General features: G+C 42.2%; 1 protein-coding gene across 12 annotated transcripts in view; it reads right to left on the bottom strand.

Annotated features, from left to right (window-relative positions):
• Window positions 1-22,396, bottom strand: part of TBXAS1 (thromboxane A synthase 1) — a 333,339-nt gene that overhangs the window by 232,943 nt on the left and 78,000 nt on the right. For 7 of the 12 annotated variants that reach the window (XR_006282785.1, XM_038398078.2, XM_043519054.1 and 4 more), the window contains one exon: window positions 3,920-4,013. Coding sequence is in view for 11 of the 12 variants with exons in the window: in XM_038398078.2 (XP_038254006.1) it covers window positions 3,920-4,013 (94 nt within the window). In the remaining variant the exon portion in view is untranslated. Of the gene's footprint in view, window positions 1-3,273; window positions 3,329-3,919; window positions 4,014-13,806; window positions 13,837-22,396 lie in introns of those variants that run through there. The other 5 variants (XM_043519073.1, XM_043519078.1, XM_043519086.1 and 2 more) reach the window with 3 other exon arrangements.

The raw sequence follows: 22,396 nt of genomic DNA, 5'->3' as shown, positions 1-22,396 counted from the left end.
GTGAAATTGCATTTCTGTCTGCTGCAAATCTCCTGCTCAATTACTGGGAAAATTAAACACAATGTTTTTACAGCATAATCACTTTTACTCCTGCAGCAGATGTTACCCACTGCAAATGGTTCTAATGTAATCGAAGTATTTTTAATCTAATATCTTGGACTCTGAGGTAATTTCCCAGCTGCAGGACTGCAAAAATTCCATATCTTCTTTTCTTTAGCAGATTAACTTTGGTATGTTTTAATTTCAGGGAGTGATTGTCGCTCTCTCTCCTGTTCTTAAAAGAGAAGTGGGACCTTATGAGTAATGGAACAACTTGCTGTTTACCTTTTTATTCATTTCCCTGCACCTCCCCACAAATTTCTCCCCCCACCATCCACCCTTGCCACTCACCATCTTCCAGCTCTCAAACGACACTTCATAGCAGCGACCCTCATTCCAGCCAACAGCCAGAGATTTCACAAACATTATATTTACTTTTTTAAACTAAACAATACATACTCTTCAATAAAGCGTTTTTGTTTAAACAGAAGAGATATAGAAAAACATGTCCAAATTTTGTAACAGAAATTTGATTTGTAGGTTTACAATAAAAAAGAAGCTCTTTGGGCAAAATCCTACTCACTTTAGTAATACTGCCCCTTCATTTCAAGGCAATCTGAGAAAGGGAGATAGGGCCTGATACTCCTCTCTCTTATATGATGAAATAAAACTGGCATTAACCCATTAACTTTACTAGAGCTACACCTGGTTTACATGATTTATGTGAGAGGAGAATCAGACCCATAGATTTTATTCAGCTATATAAGTAAGCATAAGTGTTATGAATTCTTACAATTTTATTGTGAGTCTTGTGGTATTTGGTGTTTTTCTTAAAACTCCGGTTCCTGGATTTATGAGATTATGGGAGAATTTCTGTGCTCATTTTAAAAAGTTTCTAGCCTTCATTGCTGCAGAGAAAAGCTTGAAAATGTGACCTGAGTGTAGTCATAACCCAGAAAGCAAATAGAAAAACTTTAAAATATATATTTTAAAATCTAATGATTTTTAAACCATTTATGATTTTGGGAGGCCTGACATGATTTTTGAATGCTGGGGGTTGGCAATGCTGAGTATAGGGAGAAGGATTCGGCCTTTCGAAGAGGCTTGGAAGAAAGGCTGTTTACAAGATCGCTTATATACAATCACATTATTGCATCTGATATGTAAGTGCAAAGAGTTTTTACTCTTCTATACATGACAACGGGATGTACAAGCATTTTACAACTTCTTGCATCTGAGCTGTCCTTACAAACTCACCCAGCCACCAAACTGCTGCTGTGCCCTCACAACTAGGTCCATAAAATCCAGCCTAGTTCCCAGTAAGATGACATATTGCTTCTGTTTATCTCTTACTGGGAGAGGAGGAGATGTCCTTTTTTGAGTTCAGTACAGTACATGTGTATGTGAAAATGTTACCATTAGAAAACAGCCTGCAGCACAAACATGGTCTTCCTGTTACCAGTGTGTTGCTATGGGCACTATTTCTGAGAAAACAATCAAAGAAACAGAACAGGAAAATACAGAAGAACCTATCAGGGGAGAAAAACAAATTACAAAGAGCCTGGACTAAATAAGACATGTGCCTAGCTCCTATAGACAGCAACAGAACTGATCATGCCCACCCACAATAGAACAGAGGCATTTTCAAAAGAACCTAAATGATTTAGGACTGCAAATCCAGGGGATTTGTGCTGTTAAGACACTTAAGCATGGTTTAAATCCCATCCAGAATTCTTATTTCTAACTACTCATGCATGAACATAAAGCTGTAATTGCACATCAATTTTAAATTGTTTTATTTTTAAAAAACCCTGTAAAATGGCATGTGTTTTCTCTTCATTATATTGTTTATGTTAATTTAGTGCCTATAAAAGAAACCAGTTTCACTAAAGTTGTCTAAGTACAAGCACAGGTAAACAGCAGCAAAAACTTCCCCACACTACTCTCACCAGTGCCTCAACCCTGTTCAAGAGCAACTCCCTCTAGGGGTAAGAGGGTGACTCAATTCTCAATTTTCTGCGGAAAAGGACCTAGGGGTGACAGTGGACGAGAAGCTGGATATGAGTCAGCAGTGTGCCCTTGTTGCCAAGAAGGCCAATGGCATTTTGGGATGTATAAGTAGGGGCATAGCGAGCAGATCGAGGGACGTGATCGTTCCCCTCTATTCGACACTGGTGAGGCCTCATCTGGAGTACTGTGTCCAGTTTTGGGCCCCACACTACAGGAAGGATGTGGATAAATTGGAAAGAGTACAACGAAGGGCAACGAAAATGATTAGGGGTCTAGAGCACATGACTTATGAGGAGAGGCTGAGGGAGCTGGGATTGTTTAGTCTGCAGAAGAGAAGAATGAGGGGGGATTTGATAGCTGCTTTCAACTACCTGAAAGGGGGTTTCAAAGAGGATGGCTCTAGACTGTTCTCAATGGTAGCAGATGACAGAACGAGGAGTAATGGTCTCAAGTTGCAATGGGGGAGGTTTAGATTGGATATTAGGAAAAACTTTTTCACTAAGAGGGTGGTGAAACACTGGAATGCGTTACCTAGGGAGGTGGTAGAATCTCCTTCCTTAGAGGTTTTTAAGGTCAGGCTTGACAAAGCCCTGGCTGGGATGATTTAACTGGGACTTGGTCCTGCTTTGAGCAGGGGGTTGGACTAGATGACCTTCTGGGGTCCCTTCCAACCCTGATATTCTATGATTCTATGATTCTATGATTCTGTCAGCCTGTTGCTGAAAAAGTGCCAGGAAAGGGATCAATTGTGCTTTGTCATCAAAGAGACACAAGATCAGTTACTTTCAGTCTCCAGGCTGGTTTCAAATCGCAGTGCTAAAGCTGACCAGCTCCGTGTCTCATTACTGCCTTCCAGTCCTTGTTAAGGTGATTCAGCCTTTTAAATTATCTCCTGGTTGAAACTGGATGCACATGTGAAAACGACTATTTAAATTAGTTTCACCATAGAATTGAATCCGGATTTACATTAATACTCCAGGTATCTCAAAATGCCTTACCAAACAATGAATCAGATACTGGGAGTGTAACCACTTTGACAGCAAAAAGAACTATACTCTCATTAACATTTCTCAGACAATCTTGGACATTAAGCCTTGGGGGGGGGGGGGGATATGACCTGAACACTGGAGTTATTCCAGATTCCTTTCACAAAGTGCTCTGGAATCTTGAAAACCAACATGGAAAGCCACCAATGTGAATGGGAGAGACTTTAACACCCCATACCTGAAAAATGACGGTGCTCCACTGTAAACTCAGATTGAGAGATTGGGTCCTTGGGCTTTATTGAAATCAGACCATAAAACAAAAGTTTCTCTCAATGAAACAGTTCTGTTGTTGTACATGAGCAAAAAACTAAACAAAACTTCCCTCCCTCAAAAAAGATCTTAAAACTGGGGGCAGGGAGCAGTATTAGTTAATGGTATCTAACTTCATTTACTTGATTGGGAGTAGACAAAGTTACATGCTTTGAAATAAACATGTACAATCAGCAACAGAGGGCTGTATAAACTGAAACAGCTCAGAACAAACCAGTCAGAGCTAGTTAATATAATCTGTTCTATTCACATAACCAAGCTTACTCCACCAAGGTCATGAACTTTCCTGGAAAAGCTCAAGTAATTAGCTTTAGAAGCTTACACCCTTTCTTTCCGTCTGGTTAATTTTGTCCTTAAATCAGTGCCACTTATAGGTAGTTGCTTGCTATGTTCCTTTTGGTCACAAAGGTGAGTTGTGCTTGTTATTTCCACAGGAAGATGCTCAAAGAGCAGTGATCAGTAGCTACAAGATCACTCTCTCCCTTCCCCTCCTCCCCATCTCCCCTGCTCTTTTAAAACATTTTTGGATAGATACCAACTCAAAGCCTTCTTACCTGGCGAAAGAACAGCAGGTTTCCGATGAAAGGCAAAGGTGCAGGATGCCTGATACCCACCTTCTCCAGCCTGGAGAATGAAGAGGTGGAGTACCTAGGAAAGGGGTTAAATAGACAAGAAGTTAATTTTGGATGTAGTTACCATGTGGCTTTCCAGAGGAATTAGATCAAGTAGAGTTCCCGAGTAAGAGTGGGAGGAGATGCTTTCTGCAATGAGTAAAATGGCACAATCAACACAGAGGCATTGCTCTGCAGCTCCATTTATTAGGCACACTTGCAAAAGCAAGTGGATTGATTCCCCAGGAGCAGGCGGTAGAGAAAAGAGATACCTCAACACAGCGTATCTAGGCCTGGAAACTTCTGGGGCACCTGATTCTGCTCTCAGATACACCAGGGTAAATCAGAAGAAACCCCTGTGAAGTCAATGAAGGTACACTGTCATAAGTGAGATTAGAACATGTATTTCATTTCTGATTGGTGGCACAGGGGAAGGGAGCAAGAGGGAGTGGTCAGTTCCCTTCACCACAACCCATTTAGAGCATTGGTGCAAGAACTCAAGCTGGAATTAGCAGTACCAGAGACAAGATACTGTCAGTATCTCAGGAGGACGTAGCTACTGTGCCAGATGTACTGATTAACTGATTTGCCAGCTACTAGTCAACTTAAAACAAGATAAAATAGAAAGAACCAAAAACCAACGGAAAAACTCCCAGGTACGCCTACAGTCAAATGCTGTGGCTGCACATCATCAGACTCAACAATTGAAACCTTTATGCCAAAATCAATTTTAAATAGGAGTGGTGTTTTTAGGTAGTGAAGTCTGCCAGGGATAAGCATGAACAACAATTGTAGTTAGCCAGATACCCAATAAAGTTTTAACTGAATAGTAACACTACAGGGACAAAGCACACTGAAGTCAATCGAACAACTCCCACTAATTCCAATGACAGGTTTCAGAGTAGCAGCCGTGTTAGTCTGTATTCGCAAAAAGAAAAGGAGTACTTGTGGCACCTTAGAGACTAACAAATTTATTAGAGCATAAGCTTTCGTGAGCTACAGCTCACTTCATCGGATGCATCCGATGAAGTGAGCTGTAGCTCACGAAAGCTTATGCTCTAATAAATTTGTTAGTCTCTAAGGTGCCACAAGTACTCCTTTTCTTTTTACTAATTCCAATGAGTTCTGACCCCAGGCCCCAGCTCTCAGTTTAAGGAGCCTCTGTGGAAGAGTCTGATAGTCACACAACCTTCACTCATTCCACTTGAAAAGCCCTAGGTGATATATAGATGCTTTGCTCTGCTCTTAACTAAAGGACAGACGGTCCGTACTTCCCCTTTACAAAAAAAAGATAAAAGGGAGAATAGTTGGACTCTGAAATGACTTGTCAAAGGAAACCATCTTTTGTGTCACATCTTGATTTTTTTTTCTCCCAGTGACAAAGAATTCTGGGTGCTGAAATATTCCATAACTAGAAATGTGAATAGAGAGTTGGATCTCCTGTGACCAGCAAAACAAAGTGAGACTAAAGTATCTAGTTAGTGGTATTTTGTACTTTTTTTTATCCCCAAATGATTTCTTATAATATATCATCTTCTGCTGATTTTCCTCTATGATGATATTTAAAAAGAAATTATTAAAACAGAGTACATGTTTGATCACTTTTAGATAGCAACATTTTTTAGATGACAAGACAAACCTGTGGGAGCACAAATTCTGAATAGAAACAAACTATCTTTGGTTCATACAAGCGCACAATTTCAATGTGACAGGGAATTGTGGAGAAAGAAAAGGGGGGAAGGCATATCAGTCCACATTTACTATATGTTTTATGTATGGGGGGCTAATTTATTATTTATTTATTTACCAATTATTTATTATTAAATGATTATTTATGTTTTTTTTATTTACGGATTATTTTAATTTTATTTTTAGATTTGCCTAAACTGTAGTTTTCATTTTGGGGACTTTGATATCCTCAGTGTATAAAGTAAGGGGCAAAAACATTTTTTATAGGCTAGTGTACTTACTTGTATTTTATTGTTGATGTTTTAATTTGAAAATATAAATAGAATGATCATTAAAACACATTATATGTCACAATGCATCAGATTTTGGTACTCATAGCTATCCAATAGACAAATACAATGCATTTTCTCTCAATGATACCAAAACCACACATTTTCATGTATTGCAAAATGAAATAAAACTGAGTACACTGCATGAAGGAGATGATGTGATCAACTAATACTTAATAAAAAAAAAAGAGCTAATTAGCACAAACGGTGTTCAAAGTTTAGCACTGATTCTCATGAGAGCACAGGAAAGAAAACATACTGCAAGTGTGGAGACCATTCACCCCTTCATTAGCATCTCATCATTGTCAGCCTCAGAATGTTCTGGCAGCTCCACATAATGGCCTTTTTTTGGGGGATGCAGCCGTCTTCTGATGCTCTTTGTTCCAGTTACATTTGAAGTAGATTTTCAAAAGGCATAAAAACATGATTTACAATGAGATGGTAAGCAAAGCACTAACATAGCCAGGCTGACCGCTGGCACACAATGACTCAGAAGGCAGGGGAAAAAAATACTGCCATGCTCGCGCACACACATTCCGACACCCTACAATTGTGGGGTATTTCTGCTACTTTAGTTGCTTTTCCTCAGTTTTCTGGGGAAAAAAAACCCTGTATGTGATTGTTGTTTTCAAACAACCTGGGATATTACATGGCAAAAAAAAGCTATAACATTAAATGTTATAACATTAAAATAACATTAAGGTTGCAAAGCCAAGCACTGGAAAACTAGGAAATCCCAACATTAAGGTGGCCAGAGCAACCTTAGTTCCGCCTACTTCTGGGCATGCATTATGATATAATCTTTAATTAAACAAAGCAGCAACCACAGGTATCTTCTACACAATGGTCATCAGCCATGTGTGAACGGGAGCCCTTCAGCTGCATAGCACAGACCTTTATCACTCGAGCGAAGAAGTAACAAGGGGTGGTAGTAGGCTATTATCTTTTCTGTGGATCAGCTACTACAGCAGTTCTCAACCAAGGGTCCAGGGCCCCCAGGGGAGCCCTGAGCAGATTTCAGGGGGTCCCCAAGCAGGGTCAGTGTTAGATTCTCTGGGGCCCAAGGCAGAAAGCTGAAGCCACGTCTTGCAGGGCTGAAACCCGGGGCCTTGAACCCCGCTACCCAGGGCTCAAGCCGAAGCCTGGGCAATTTAACTTTGTGGGGCCCCAGGCAGTTGCCCTGCTTGCTACCCCCTAATGCCGGCCCTCGTTTTTATATGCAGAAAAACAGTTGTTGTGGCACTGGTGGGCCATGGAATTTTTACAGCATGTTGCGGGAGGGAGGGCCTCAGAAAGAAAAAGGTTGAGAACCCCTGAGCTACAGGATGAGAATGTGATACATTTTGCCAGTGATTTACACAGCTCTTTGAGTGACATATTGGAAATCAGGATCCTTGGGTTCTGTTGCTGGCTCTGGGAGGGAAGAGTGGGTTAGTAGTTAGAGCAGTGGTCACAGACAGGATAGCCAAGCACATAGAATCATCATAGAATCATAGAATATCAGGGTTGGAAGGGACCTCAGGAGGTCATCTAGTCCAACCCCCTGCTCAAAGCAGGACCAACACCAACTAAATCATCCCAGCCAGGGCTTTGTCAAGTTTCTCTCCACAGATCAGAGTGTAAAAGAACAATAGGGAGAACAAAAGATGCATACACAGCAAAGCCAAAGAGGAAAATAAACAATAATGATTAATAATAAGTATGATAATTCTTCTGGCCTTTAAGAGATAATAAATTAATAAACAACAGAGGTGGCAATGCCCCATCAACCCCCCACTAAGTGAGTACTAACAATACATCTTCTATCATTTAGTGTAAACAGTTTACAGCAGAAGATACCGTTCAAGAGTCAATATAAAATCATCACGGACTCTAATGTACCACGAAATTATCCCACATTTCTCTCTCGTTCTTTCTGTGTCTGAGCTCCTTCAAAGATGCAATGCATACTTGACAACATCTGAGAGCTATAAATAGAGATGTTTAGAGAGAAATATTGTGGTACACTTTTTAACTTCACTGAAACTTGGAACTAGAAAAGACTTTTTTGGAAGGCTGCGTGGGAAAACAGAAAATACTTTGCTGAAATAAGGCTTATGCCTGGTAAACAGGTAAGTGTTATGATATGTCCCCCAGTTTTTTTACACTCACAAACAGATATCAGTAAAAAGAAAAGGAGTCCTTGTGGCACCTTAGAGACTAACAAATTTATTTGAGCATAAGCTTTCATGAGCTATAGCTCACTTCATCCGATGAAGGACTCCTTTTCTTTTTGCGAATACAGACTAACACGGCTGAAACCAGAGATATCAGTACACATACACATGCACACACACATACACCCCAACAGAGGTATCAGTAGCAATTCCATAGTTAGGGTTTTTGCACATAAAGCAGGGATTCAAACTCTTTGTTATATATGAAAAACAAAGTGTGTGCTCAAAATTGCAGCACTTACTCTTGAGTACAGAATGAATTGTCTGAGAATTTACATGTAAATCTCTTAATATGTTTAGGAATTAAAATGAATTAAAATGGGTCATTTATGAAATTTAGCACCTCGTGTTAGACTTTTTTTTTTTTGTTTTGGCATGTAATAACTTCAGTATTAGAGCAAGAGACTCCTCAGACTTCCCATATAGATAAATCTCACTAAAATCTTATTTATAGGCTACATTTGAATAAGTTTTTAGAATTAATGGTTATTTTACATATATAGTTATTTTTCATAACTGAAGATATCTACTACAGCAAAGGCTGAAGGTTACAATTTTTTTCTGAAACAGAGAATTTAGGGTGACCAGATAGTAAGTGTGAAAAATCAGGACGGGGGTGGGGGGTAATAGGCCTCTATATGAGAAAAAGCCCCAAATATCAGGACTGTCCCTATAAAATCGGGACATCTGGTCACCCTAAGAGAATTCCACAAAGAACTTCCAAAATGACTGCCCTCTCCCATTATTTAAAGGGACGGAAGCACACTTGCCCTCTGTTGGTGTCCATTTGAGAACGGGTCTCTCATTTTTCCCAGTTAGATTGTGATTCTGCCTCCTCACAGCACAGAGGGCCACCATTTTCCTTAAGGGCCTTGTGGTTTTAGACTCATTGAGAACAGTTCCATTTTAAAAGAGGGCAGATCTTCGTGATAAATAAACTTTAATAAAAAATGGCAAAAAGTGACCATTAATCCTAAATTTATTTTCAAAAAACTACCAGATCTAGTCAAGGATTAAACCAGGAACAAGAGGAAACTAGGGTGTATGCGTGTGTGTGCACAAGGGAATGTAGAGGGTGAAGGAGGGAGAAGAAGGGGTGTGTGCATGCATGCAAGGTAATGTAGAGAGGTGCAAGAAGCTAGGGAATCTGGAGGACGGGAAGGGGGTGGAAACTGTGATATACACTGACTGTTCTGCTTTGCACTGTAAACTCAGTTTAACTGGCTTGTATGCTCTGGCCACTTTGAATTGTTCCAGAATGGGGTAAAGCAGCCAAAGTGTACCAGCGAATCTGGCCATAAAACTCTGCCATGTAGTGTGACAAAGTGAGGGGTGGAAAATATTTTTTTAATGTATTGTGTCTTTAAGAATCAGTCAGATCTCATCTGGGTCCACAAACACTAAAATACATTTATCCTAACTGTATGGTTATCACATCATGCCCCTGCATGACAGAATTAAGGTTTCTGATAAAGGAGGTACTTTCAATTATAAAGCACAGTAAGAAAAAATAATCAGTAATCCCCCCAAATATGTATTTGAATATACCTTTTGCACAAGATTTCACTGAGTTTTTTATTATACAGGAAGTTTTTTAAGAGTCAGTGAAAGGGCAGACTCAGAAGGCTGTTTGGGTGCCCTAATTCTATATTTCCATATCTGAATAAGCATGGATTTCTTTCAAATGGTTTTTATCTATGAACATATGGGGTTATAAACACTTGATTTGGGGGATGATTACAGCATCCCTTTAATGTATCTAAATTCTAAATTATGATATGTACTTTTAACCTTAACTCCATTTTAACATAGTTTCGTGTCAGAATAGGATAGACAGTCAGACAGACATATACACACACACACGTAATCTACCAGTTTTAGGGACAAAGTATTTTCCAGTTACAAAGTTTATGTGACCATAGTGTTCCTATTCCAGATGAAATACCTAATGTTTTAATGATTTACAAGGAAGGCAAGGTCAAATTTATATACATTTATACCTCAAATACCTGGCAGCAATCATCTTTTAATCCGCACTGTTCTGGTCTACTGAACAATTCTTTTAACGCACGTTGTCATGAGGGAGCTGGCTGGCTCAAGAGATAGGTAATAATAAAACCGCAGGTTTTTCATAGTAATTTTTTTTTAATATCACTGATGAGTTGCATCCAATTAAAAAAAGAATGCCAATAACACTTGCACAGACAATCAACAGGCATTATGCTCCAGAGAGAAGTCCCATGGGAGACCGCAGGCCTGTATGGCAGACCTATACAATATTTCATCACTACTCTCGGAGGCCGGGTACTCAGAGTGCAGCCTCTTCCAACATGGCTATGACTTTTTCAAAACAAATGCTAAAATTCATGTCTGTGATCATTCTACAGTTTTAATAATGGGCTTTCGAGCCTTTCACCGGCGTCATCTCAACGGGTAAATGTGATCCAGTTCTGAAGCAACCAAAAGCCATTGCCGTCTTGTGGCTGTTTGGTATCTTTGCAAAATGAGTTGGTGGCCTCAGTCCAGGTCCTAGGAGACAGGTGCCCTTAGAACCCCTGATAGCCATCTGAGCAGATGAGGCAATGGAAACAAGGCACAAAGCGTTCAAGTGACTTGCTCAAGGCCATACAGCAAGTCTGTGTCAGAGCTATGAACTGCACCAGGCTCTCTGGAGTCTCAGTGTAGTGACTTAACCAAAAGACCACCCTACCTCTCACTCTTACTCTCACCAAATGCATCCGATGAAGTGAGCTGTAGCTCACGAAAGCTTATGCTCAAATAAATTTGTTAGTCTCTAAGGTACCACAAGTACTCCTTTTCTTTTTGTCAATACAGACTAACACGGCTGCTACTCTGAAACCTGTCTCTAGGACTGTTAACTGTTAACATGGCACCTTTCACATGCACTAATCTCCTTTTCTTTCTTTCTTTCTTTTTTTTTTGTATACTCATTTGTGCCTGCCTATTGCAGGGCTTATGGCAGAGCACGTTATCATCGGGGCTCTGAACGCCCCAGCTTTAGTCAGGATATTTGCATAAACTGAGGTTTCTTTTAAAAAACATGATTTCCAGTGAGCAGGATAACATTTCATAAAGTTTTGTCGCCCCGTAATTACATGTCTTCATTTTGTAATTAGACATCTTAATGGCATAATTAAAAGGACATGAAGTTTCAGCTTAATTAGACATCCTAATTGTTATGCAAGTTCATATCCTAGTGATGCAACTCCATTTGCAAATGCACAACATGTGTTTCCACATACATCTCAACCATTTCTAAATACCAATTAGAATAAACATAGATTGGACTGGCTGCAGATGCAACGAGTTTAAATGGAGAAGTGGGCCCTGCCCAGGGGCCTAGTGATTGTATCTACGCACTGCCATGAAGCAAGTCAGTTTGATTTCCAGGCTTGTGATCTATTATTCTTTGGGGACAGCAAGGATTTCCAACGCTGCAGAGGAACAAGGTTAAAGTTCTTGTACTAAATTCCTCAACAACCGACCATGCATACAGCCACTTAAGGACAGATTATGCCAATAAGACATGGTCTAATGCTGGGAGGCAGAATGGTCTCATATCATACCAGTGGGAGCTCCAGGAGGAGCAAAATTGCCTCAAATGCCTCACATACCTTCGAAGTTCAAAAAGGATTCCTCTCTGCCGTCTGCTAGTTTTGGTGGCTGGAGCACAGGGAGGGAATAGAGCCATTGGCCCCAGCTCCCCCGTCCCAAATTTTTGGGAGCATGGGCAAGGAGCAGTCTCCATACATAGGAGAGCACAGGAACTGCAATTGTGGCTGGCCCCTGCATAGGCACCATAAGTGGTAGTGCAGCGAGCCTCCTTGCATCACTCTTGGTTGTACACTTAGCACCAGGGCCAGTACTGACAGATTTGGGCAAGAGCCCAGTTATCATTGGACAGACAAAAATGACGCATGTAGGAAGGATGGTCTCAGAGTTTTACAGGGCTCAAACTGCCTCCCCTTCTGATCCTCCTGCCACAGGTACAGGCGCAGAAGGGAGGTTGTTTCCTCCTCCTCCTCCTTTCATCCCACTGCCAGCAGGAGACCCAGGACTGACCCATGAATTGCAGATCTCACACAGGGCATGGGGCTCCAAGTAACTACTTGTTTAGCTTTTGGTGCTCATTGCTATAGTATCTGAGTGCTTCACAAACACTCAATATATTTTGACAAAATGTCTGTGAGGTGAGGGGATGGTGTTTTTGGTTTTTTTACATACAGATGGGGAACTGAGGTATTATCCCTTCTTTACAGATTAAGATCAAAAGTACTTACTGTTTTTAGGTGCCCAATTTGAGATGACTAGATTTTTCAGAGTACTTATCACTGAATATAGCACTTTATATGTTCTAAGCACCACTCCCATTGACTGCAGTTGCAGCTGTGAAATCATTTCTGCAATTCAGACCCCAGGGTCTCAAGTTGGGCATCTCGAAAATGAGGAGCACACAATTAGTGGCCACCTGTGAAAAGTCTGCTTAAAGTGACTTGTCCAGAATACAGAGGAACTCTGTGGCAGAGGCAAGGCTAGAATCCAATTCCCCAGGGCAGCACTCAACTGCCTGAACTGAGAGACCACATTTTCTCTTCCTGCAATTCCCTCTCTTTCATTATGCATCTTCCAACTTCTGCAACTAATGAAGGAGGGGTCCTACAGACTACATCCTCCTTTATTACACAACCCTGATTCAGCTCCAGGGCAGGTCCATCCTGTGTACCCAATGAGGCAGGGGTCCTATGAAAAAAATGGCAGGTGATCACAGAACGAGAGACTGTATTATAATGCATATGCACAATGACAAATTAAGATCACACTGGCAAGCTTAATTCTGGCATTGCCTAACTTTTGCATGCTTGGTTTTACAACTTTATTATAATGTTCTTTTAACATAGTTGTGTGCATGTGTGACCCTGATAGACAGACTCATGCTAGCTCAGCTTAAGCTGTAAGGGGATGGCGCACATTCAGCGAGACAGAATTTTCAGAGATTTTAGCAGTTTAAAATCAAAGTCTCTACTGAGCATGTGTGAAATGATTTTTTCCAAGGTTTATAACTTGGCCATGGGGACCACATAAAGCACATCCCTGACACAAAGGCCACTCCCTGCCAAACTTCAAGTTCCTGCTCCAGAGCATGGGGGCGCTAAGTCATTTCCAAGAAAAGATCTCAAGAACTTGTTAATATAGGCAAAACAGCATATTTTTCCCTAGCTTTGTTCTAAGTGAGAACTGAACTATTTTAATGGATTTTTTTTAACTCAGCCTGAGACAGACATCTGGCATGGAAAATTTCAGTCCAACCAGTTAAAATTTGGCAAGTAAAAACAGGGTCTTATAATCGGAAGTGTTGTGCAACCTTAATCATAGGTGGTGCTACCAGCCCCACCTACAATAAAATACTTCTGGGTAAAAAAACACCACTTTTGTCTCCTAGGCTGAGAACTTGTATGTCTAATTTCAGCCCATAGCTAAATTATTATATCTGAGTTATAATCTATTATAATATGGGGTGACAATGGCAACACTGAGACCCTTAATTATAGGAATGCTAAAATAATACCATACATACCAGACAGCATATCATAGCCTGAAATCAGTACTGAAGAGCTCTGCGGTTCCCAGAGCTTGAAAGCTGCCGTGAGGCTTCAGAGACTCCTCTTCATTCCACCCCCACCCCTCATTTCCTCATTCCATGGCTTACTTTCCACTCCAAGTTTTCTCGTTTCAAACTATTAAAATACAGAGACCTATTTCCCATAAACAGTCACTCTCCTGGCTCGGCCTTATTTCACAGAGATTGCAATGGAGGCACTAATGCTCCTGGAAGAGTGATTCCACACGCTGGTGGGCTGTTGAACCAACAGTAATGGCATGGGAAGAGGGAAAGAATGTGTAAGAGCTGCCACTAGTGTACAGCATGCAGAGTTGTTGTAGCTGTGTTGGTCCCAGGATATTAAACAGACAAGGCGGGTGAAGGAATATCTTTTATTGCAGCAACTTCTGCTGCTGAAAGAGACAAGCTTCCGAGCTCACACAGAGCTCTTCTCTAGGATGCAGCAATGGTCTCTGAAGTAATCTGCAGTAGCAAAAAAAAGTATAGCACCATCTGGTGGCCGGCTTGGGGGCCCACAGGGATAAGCTGCCAAACATAAAAATAAACTTCCAGTCCAGGATGCTGTGGTTTGCTGTGCAGGTTAACATACATTGGGAGCAGGCTGCAACCAGAGGGTCCTAAGCTCCAATAGTGAATACAGCAAAGCATGCTGGGTAATGAGGGCAAACATTAGAAGAGACTGGGAGGGAGGGCAGTTTAGCACTGCCACCTACAGGACTCCTCTAGTGATAGGTACCCATGGAGGGAGAGTGGGGGCCTGGAGAGGGGAATGGACACAAAGCTGTTGAGAAGATGCAGATTTAACCCAGCTCCCTTGTTTCCTATGCCCAGTATTCATGATTTGATCTAGTATCCTCTGGCTGAGAAGGGCTAAGTCTGTAGGGAGGAGCAATAGTGTTGGACAGGGGTCCTCAAATTTTGTCATGCTGCGGATCACTGTGGATATAGAGATTGCTTCATGGGCCATCTCCTCTCCCATTTGCAGTAACATGGACTGCCTCCTCTCCCTATGCAACTCCTTAAATGGAAAAGGAAGATCAAGAAAGTATTCTTATCATCGTTTAATGTGATTTAGCAGCCAGAAACAAAGAGGAGGAGCCATTATCATGTGACCAGCCAACTCTCTGTGGACCACTAATAAAGGACCTCTAGTGATAAGAAGTTTGAGAACCACTGCCAAAGAGAACATAGCTGAACAGCTGCTACATGAGGAGGGGGGGGGAACTAGAATTTGTGAAGGATTGGGCCAAAGAATAACAGCAAACAAATTAAACTTTAAAGGAGATGGCATTAACCTGAAACATAGACAAAATGAGTTAAAAATACTTTCAAGTGCTGCCGAATCCCTGTGCCAGATTTCTTACTATTTTATAATCCAATTTCCCTATTTCTAAAAAAACCCAGTTTTTGCTTTCCTGCTGCTGTGTGAAAGATTCACTCAAAACAACAGGGAAAATGACTGACTATACAAAAGTACAAATGGGAATCAATGAAACTGAATAGATATATAAAGTGTCAGACTTCACAGGAAACTATTGAAAAGTAAAAAAGAAAAGGAGTACTTGTGGCACCTTAGAGACTAACAAATTTATTTGAGCATAAGCTTTCGTGAGCTACAGCTCACTTCATCGGATGCATTCGATTCAATGCATCCGATGAAGTGAGCTGTAGCTCACGAAAGCTTATGCTCAAATAAATTTGTTAGTCTCTAAGGTGCCACAAGTACTCCTTTTCTTTTTTTGCGAATACAGACTAATATGGCTGCTACTCTGAAACCTGTTATATTGAAAAGTAGAGACTCCCCTCCTCCCCCTTTAATCGCTATAAATTACGGTAATATTAGGCATCACTTGCAACAACAAAAGGTTAAAAGTGTTCAAACAGAAGCATAAAAAACAGTGATCTTGAGCGGATCACTGCGGACTACGTGGCTCTGGGAAGAAGGATAAAGGAGTTGGAGGCGCAAGTGGTGTTCTCGTCCATCCTCCCCGTGGAAGGAAAAGGCCTGGGTAGGGACCGTCGAATCGTGGAGGTCAACGAATGGCTACGCAGGTGGTGTCGGAGAGAAGGCTTTGGATTCTTTGACCATGGGATGGTGTTCCATGAAGGAGGAGTGCTGGGCAGAGACGGGCTCCATCTTACGAAGAGAGGGAAGAACATCTTTGCCAGCAGGCTGGCTAACCTAGTGAGGAGGGCTTTAAACTAGGTTCACCGGGGGAAGGAGACCAAAGCCCTGAGGTAAGTGGGAAAGCGGGATACCGGGAGGAAGCACAGGCAGGAATGTCTGAGAGGGGAGGGCTCCTGCCTCATACTGGGAATGAGGGGCGATCAACAGGTTATCTCAAGTGCTTATATACAAATGCACAAAGCCTTGGAAACAAGCAGGGAGAACTGGAGGTCCTGGTGATGTCAAGGAATTATGACGTGATTGGAATAACAGAGACTTGGTGGGATAACTCACATGACTGGAGTACAGTCATGGATGGTTATAAACTGTTCAGGAAGGACAGGCAGGGCAGAAAAGGTGGGGGAGTAGCACTGTATGTAAGGGAGCAGTATGACTGCTCAGAGCTCCGGTACGAAACTGTGGAAAAACCTGAGTGTCTCTGGATTAAGTTTAGAAGTGTGTGCAACAAGAGTGATGTCATGGTGGGAGTCTGCTATAGACCACCGGACCAGGGGGATGAGGTGGATGAGGCTTTCTTCCGGCAACTCACGGAAGCTACTAGATCGCATGCCCTGATTCTCATGGGTGACTTTAATTTTCCTGATATCTGCTGGGAGAGCAATACAGCGGTGCATAGACAATCCAGGAAGTTTTTGGAAAGCGTAGGGGACAATTTCCTGGTGCAAGTGCTAGGGGAGCCAACTAGGGGGAGCGCTTTTCTTGACCTGCTGCTCACAAACCGGGTAGAATTAGTGGGGGAAGCAAAAGTGGATGGGAATCTGGGAGGCAGTGACCATGAGTTGGTTGAGTTCAGGATCCTGACGCAGGGAAGAAAGGTAAGCAGCAGGATACGGACCCTGGACTTCAGGAAAGCAGACTTTGACTCCCTCAGGGAACAGATGGCCAGGATCCCCTGGGGGACTAACATGAAAGGGAAGGGAGTCCAGGAGAGCTGGCTGTATTTCAAGGAATCCCTGTTGAGGTTACAGGGACAAACCATCCCGATGAGTCGAAAGAATAGTAAATATGGCAGGCGACCAGCTTGGCTTAATGGTGAAATCCTAGCGGATCTTAAACATAAAAAAGAAGCTTACAAGAAGTGGAAGGTTGGACATATGACCAGGGAAGAGTATAAAAATACTGCTCGGGCATGTAGGAAAGATATCAGGAGGGCCAAATCGCACCTGGAGCTGCAGCTAGCAAGAGATGTCAAGAGTAACAAGAAGGGTTTCTTCAGGTATGTTGGCAACAAGAAGAAAGCCAAGGAAAGTGTGGGCCCCTTACTGAATGAGGGAGGCAAGCTAGTGACAGAGGATGTGGAAAAAGCTAATGTACTCAATGCTTTTTTTGCTTCTGTTTTCACTAACAAGGTCAGCTCCCAGACTGCTGTGCTGGGCAACACAAAATGGGGAAGAGATGGCCAGCCCTCTGTAGAGATAGAGGTGGTTAGGGACTATTTAGAAAAGCTGGACGTGCACAAGTCCATGGGGCCGGACGAATTGCATCCGAGAGTGCTGAAGGAATTGGCGGCTGTGATTGCAGAGCCCTTGGCCATTATCTTTGAAAACTCGTGGCGAACGGGGGAAGTCCCGGATGACTGGAAAAAGGCTAATGTAGTGCCCATCTTTAAAAAAGGGAAGAAGGAGGATCCTGGGAACTACAGGCCAGTCAGCCTCACCTCAGTCCCTGGAAAAATCATGGAGCAGGTCCTCAAAGAATCAATCCTGAAGCACTTAGAGGAGAGGAAAGTGATCAGGAACAGTCAGCATGGATTCACCAAGGGAAGGTCATGCCTGACTAATCTAATCGCCTTTTATGATGAGATTACTTGTTCTGTGGATGAAGGGAAAGCAGTGGATGTATTGTTTCTTGACTTTAGCAAAGCTTTTGACACGGTCTCCCACAGCATTCTTGTCAGCAAGTTAAGGAAGTATGGGCTGGATGAATGCACTATAAGGTGGGTAGAAAGCTGGCTAGATTGTCGGGCTCAACGGGTAGTGATCAATGGCTCCATGTCTAGTTGGCAGCCGGTGTCAAGTGGAGTGCCCCAGGGGTCGGTCCTGGGGCCCGTTTTGTTCAATATCTTCATAAATGATCTGGAGGATGGTGTGGATTGCACTCTCAGCAAATTTGCGGATGATACTAAACTGGGAGGAGTGGTAGATACGCTGGAGGGGAGGGATAGGATACAGAAGGACCTAGACAAATTGGAGGATTGGGCCAAAAGAAATCTAATGAGGTTCAATAAGGATAAGTGCAGGGTCCTGCACTTAGGATGGAAGAATCCAATGCACCGCTACAGACTAGGGACCGAATGGCTCGGCAGCAGTTCTGCGGAAAAGGACCTAGGGGTGACAGTGGACGAGAAGCTGGATATGAGTCAGCAGTGTGCCCTTGTTGCCAAGAAGGCCAATGGCATTTTGGGATGTATAAGTAGGGGCATAGCGAGCAGATCGAGGGACGTGATCGTTCCCCTCTATTCGACACTGGTGAGGCCTCATCTGGAGTACTGTGTCCAGTTTTGGGCCCCACACTACAGGAAGGATGTGGATAAATTGGAAAGAGTACAACGAAGGGCAACGAAAATGATTAGGGGTCTAGAGCACATGACTTATGAGGAGAGGCTGAGGGAGCTGGGATTGTTTAGTCTGCAGAAGAGAAGAATGAGGGGGGATTTGATAGCTGCTTTCAACTACCTGAAAGGGGGTTTCAAAGAGGATGGCTCTAGACTGTTCTCAATGGTAGCAGATGACAGAACGAGGAGTAATGGTCTCAAGTTGCAATGGGGGAGGTTTAGATTGGATATTAGGAAAAACTTTTTCACTAAGAGGGTGGTGAAACACTGGAATGCGTTACCTAGGGAGGTGGTAGAATCTCCTTCCTTAGAGGTTTTTAAGGTCAGGGTTGACAAAGCCCTGGCTGGGATGATTTAACTGGGACTTGGTCCTGCTTTGAGCAGGGGGTTGGACTAGATGACCTTCTGGGGTCCCTTCCAACCCTGATATTCTATGATTCTATGATTCTATGATAAGTTTTAAGTTGATGTGTCCCTTTAATAGCCCCTCTCTTGACTGACTGTTATAAAAAAGATGCCTGCAGCACTGGACCAACATATCTCATTTATCAGCTGCGCTAAAGACCATTATGGTCATTCCTCCAGTGCACTGAAAAAAATCCATCCGTTAATTTTTAAAAAAACCTTTTTAAAGAAACTCTTGTTCAAGACAGATAGTCACCATGTACAGGCTGACATGAAAACAGCTTTCCTGTAACAGAGTCTATTTTGCATTATTCTGTGTCATATCACATGACAGCTTCCTCTTCAGATCATTCATCTGGATGTTCCATACTATACACAGCAACGATCCCCTTTTTCTGGGAAATGGTTTTGCACACGACAGGAAAAGCTAATTTTAATGAAGCAGCTCCACTCTTGCCTCTGTCTTGTTCTTTCTTGCGCTGTTTGACAGGCTATTGAATGTTGTTTATAATGCATTGATCTCTAATTATACAAGAAAGTCAATCATCGCTTTGGCACCAGTTTTTCTCTACATTAGATGTGCAGTTCTGCACTTATGTGACGGGGACTCTGGGGTACAACCTGGAACTGTGGGACCACTATGCCTCCTTTAACTCTGTAGCCTGGGCTGTCTCTCACAAAGCTGTGCCAGTGACAGGCAATAACACCCCTCTGGGCGCTGTGATCACTCAGCCATCAACAGGTGGGCCCCACACCCAGCTGTATTACATGAATGCTCCCTGAGTCACTCATGAATCATAGCAAGAAAGGCACCAGTCAATCACCCCAACCCCCAGACTTGCATCCCCGTAATATACTCTGCTCAAGACCCCTTGGGCAATGCAAGCTCATTAATAAGTTCACCACTTTTTCACAGAAAAGTGGACATGCACCAGACTTTTTAATCTGAGCTGAGATTTCCCCAGCACTTCAACTAAAACCACAGTTTTAGGTAAAATATCAAACAGATTTATTAAGTACAGAAAGATAGATTTTAAGTGATTATAAATAGCAGGCATAGAGATCAAAATTGGTTACTTAAGACATAAAAATAGAAATGCAGTCTAAATTCTAACTTTAACAGACCAAACAAGATTTGAATCAAACAGTCTCTCATCCTAACAGATGTTACAGGCACAGTTCCTCAATAGACAGACTGGACTCCCTTCTGGCCTGGGACCAATCTCACTAGTTAAGTCTTTGTTTCCAGATAATCTTTCAGGTGTGGAGATGGGGGGCAGGATGTGTGTGAAGGGGAAAGAGGCCCAGTGATGATGTCACTGCCACTCTTTTATACTTTCTTCCGGCAGCTAGGCCCCCATGGCGAACGTGCCTTCTCTGAGAAGCCTCTGGGATAGTGGATTCTTCTAGATGAGCCATTAACACCTGTCTGGCCAGTGATGGGTGCTCATTTGTCCCTACTAAAAGGCCAGCTAGGGGCATCTCCCAACTTCACAGCATATTTCAGTAACACATATAGCAATACTTCATAGTGTCACATACAATCCAACAGGATATTAAGGTTCAACAGATCAAGACTTTTTAAATGATACCTTACATGGCATGCATTGTACCAAACATATCATAATAATAAAATCATAGGACTGGAAGGGGCCTTGAGAGGTCATCTAATCCAGTCCCCTGCACTCATGGCAGGACTAAGTATTATCTAGACCATCCCTGACAGGTGTTTGTCTAACCTGCTCTTAAAAATCTCCAGTGATGGAGATTCCACAACTTCCCTAAGCAATTTATTCTAGTGCTTAACCACCCTGACAATTAGGAAGTTTTTCCTAATGTCCAACCTAAACTTCCCTTGCTGCAATTTAATCCCATTGCTTCCTGTCCTATCCATAGAGGTTAAGAAGAACAATTTTTCTCCCTTCTCATTGTAACAACCTTTTATGTACTTGAAAACTGTTATCAAGTCCCCTCTCAGTCTTCTCTTTTCCAGACTAAACAAACCCAATTTTTTCAATCTTCCCTCATGGGTCATGTTTTCTAGGCCTTTAATCATTTTTGTTGCTCTTCTCTGGACTTTCTACAATTTGTCCACATCTTCCTGAAATGTGGCACCCAGAATTGGACACAATACTCCAGTTGAGGCTGTATCAGCGTGGAGTAGAGCGGAAGAATTACTTCTCGTGTCTTGCTTGCAACACTCCCGCTAATACATCCCAGAATGATGTTCGCTTTTTTTGCAACAGCATTACACTGTTGATTCATACTTAGCTTGTGGTCCTCTATGACCCCCAGATCCCTTTCCACAGTACTCCTTCCTAGGCAGTCATTTCCCATTCTGTATGTGTGCAACTGATTGTTCCTCCCTAAGTGGAGTACTTTGCATTTGTCCTTATTGAATTTCATCCTATTTACTTCACATCGTTTCTCCAATTTGTCCAGATCATTTTGAATTTTAATACTATCCTCCAAAGCACTTGCAACCCCTCCCAGTTTTGTATCATCCACAAACTTTAAAAGTAAACTCTCTATGCCATTATCTAAATCACTGATGAAGATATTGAACAGAACCGGACCGCAGAACTGATCCCTGTGGGAACTCACTCGTTATGCCCTTCCAGCATGATTGTGAACCATGGATAACTACTCTCTGGGAACCGTTTTCCAGCCAGTTATGTACCCACCTTATAGTAGCTCCATCTAGGTTGCATTTACCTAGTTTGTTTATGAGAAGGTCATGTGAGACAGTATCAAAAGCTTTATTAAAGTCAAGATATAACCACGTCTATCACTTCCCCCCATTCACAAGGCTTGTTACCCTGTCAAAGAAAGCTATAAGGTTGGTTTAACATGATTTGTTCTTGACAAATCCATGCTGACTGTTACTTATCACCTTATTATCCTCTAGATGTTTGCAAATTGATTGCTTAATTATTTGGCCCGTTATCTTTCCGGGTACAGAAGTTAAGCTGACTGGTCTGTAATTCCCCGGGTTGTCTTTATTTCCTTTTTATAGATTGGCAGTATATTTGCCCTTTTCCAGTCTTCTGGACTCTTTCCTGTCTTCCATGACTTTTCAAAGATAATCGCTAATGGCTCAGATATCTCCTACATCAGCTCCTTGAGCATTCTAGGATGCATTTCATCAGGCCCTGGTGACTTGAAGATATCTAACTTGTCTAAGTAATTTTTAACTTGTTCTTTCCCTATTTTAGCCTCTGATCCTACCTCATTTTCAGTGGCATCCACTATGTTAGACATCCAATCACTACCAACCTTCTTGGTGAATTCAAGTCATTAAGCACCTCTGCCATTCCCACATTTTCTGCTACTGTTTTTCTTCCCTCATTGAGTAATGGGTCTACCCTGTCCTTGGTCTTCCTCTTGCTTCTAATGAA

This window comes from Dermochelys coriacea, chromosome 1 (assembly GCF_009764565.3).
Source record: "Dermochelys coriacea isolate rDerCor1 chromosome 1, rDerCor1.pri.v4, whole genome shotgun sequence".
Classification (NCBI taxonomy): Eukaryota; Metazoa; Chordata; order Testudines; family Dermochelyidae; genus Dermochelys; species Dermochelys coriacea.
Note: the sequence above shows the minus strand (reverse complement) of the source record. Positions and strands in the feature narration are given on the sequence as shown.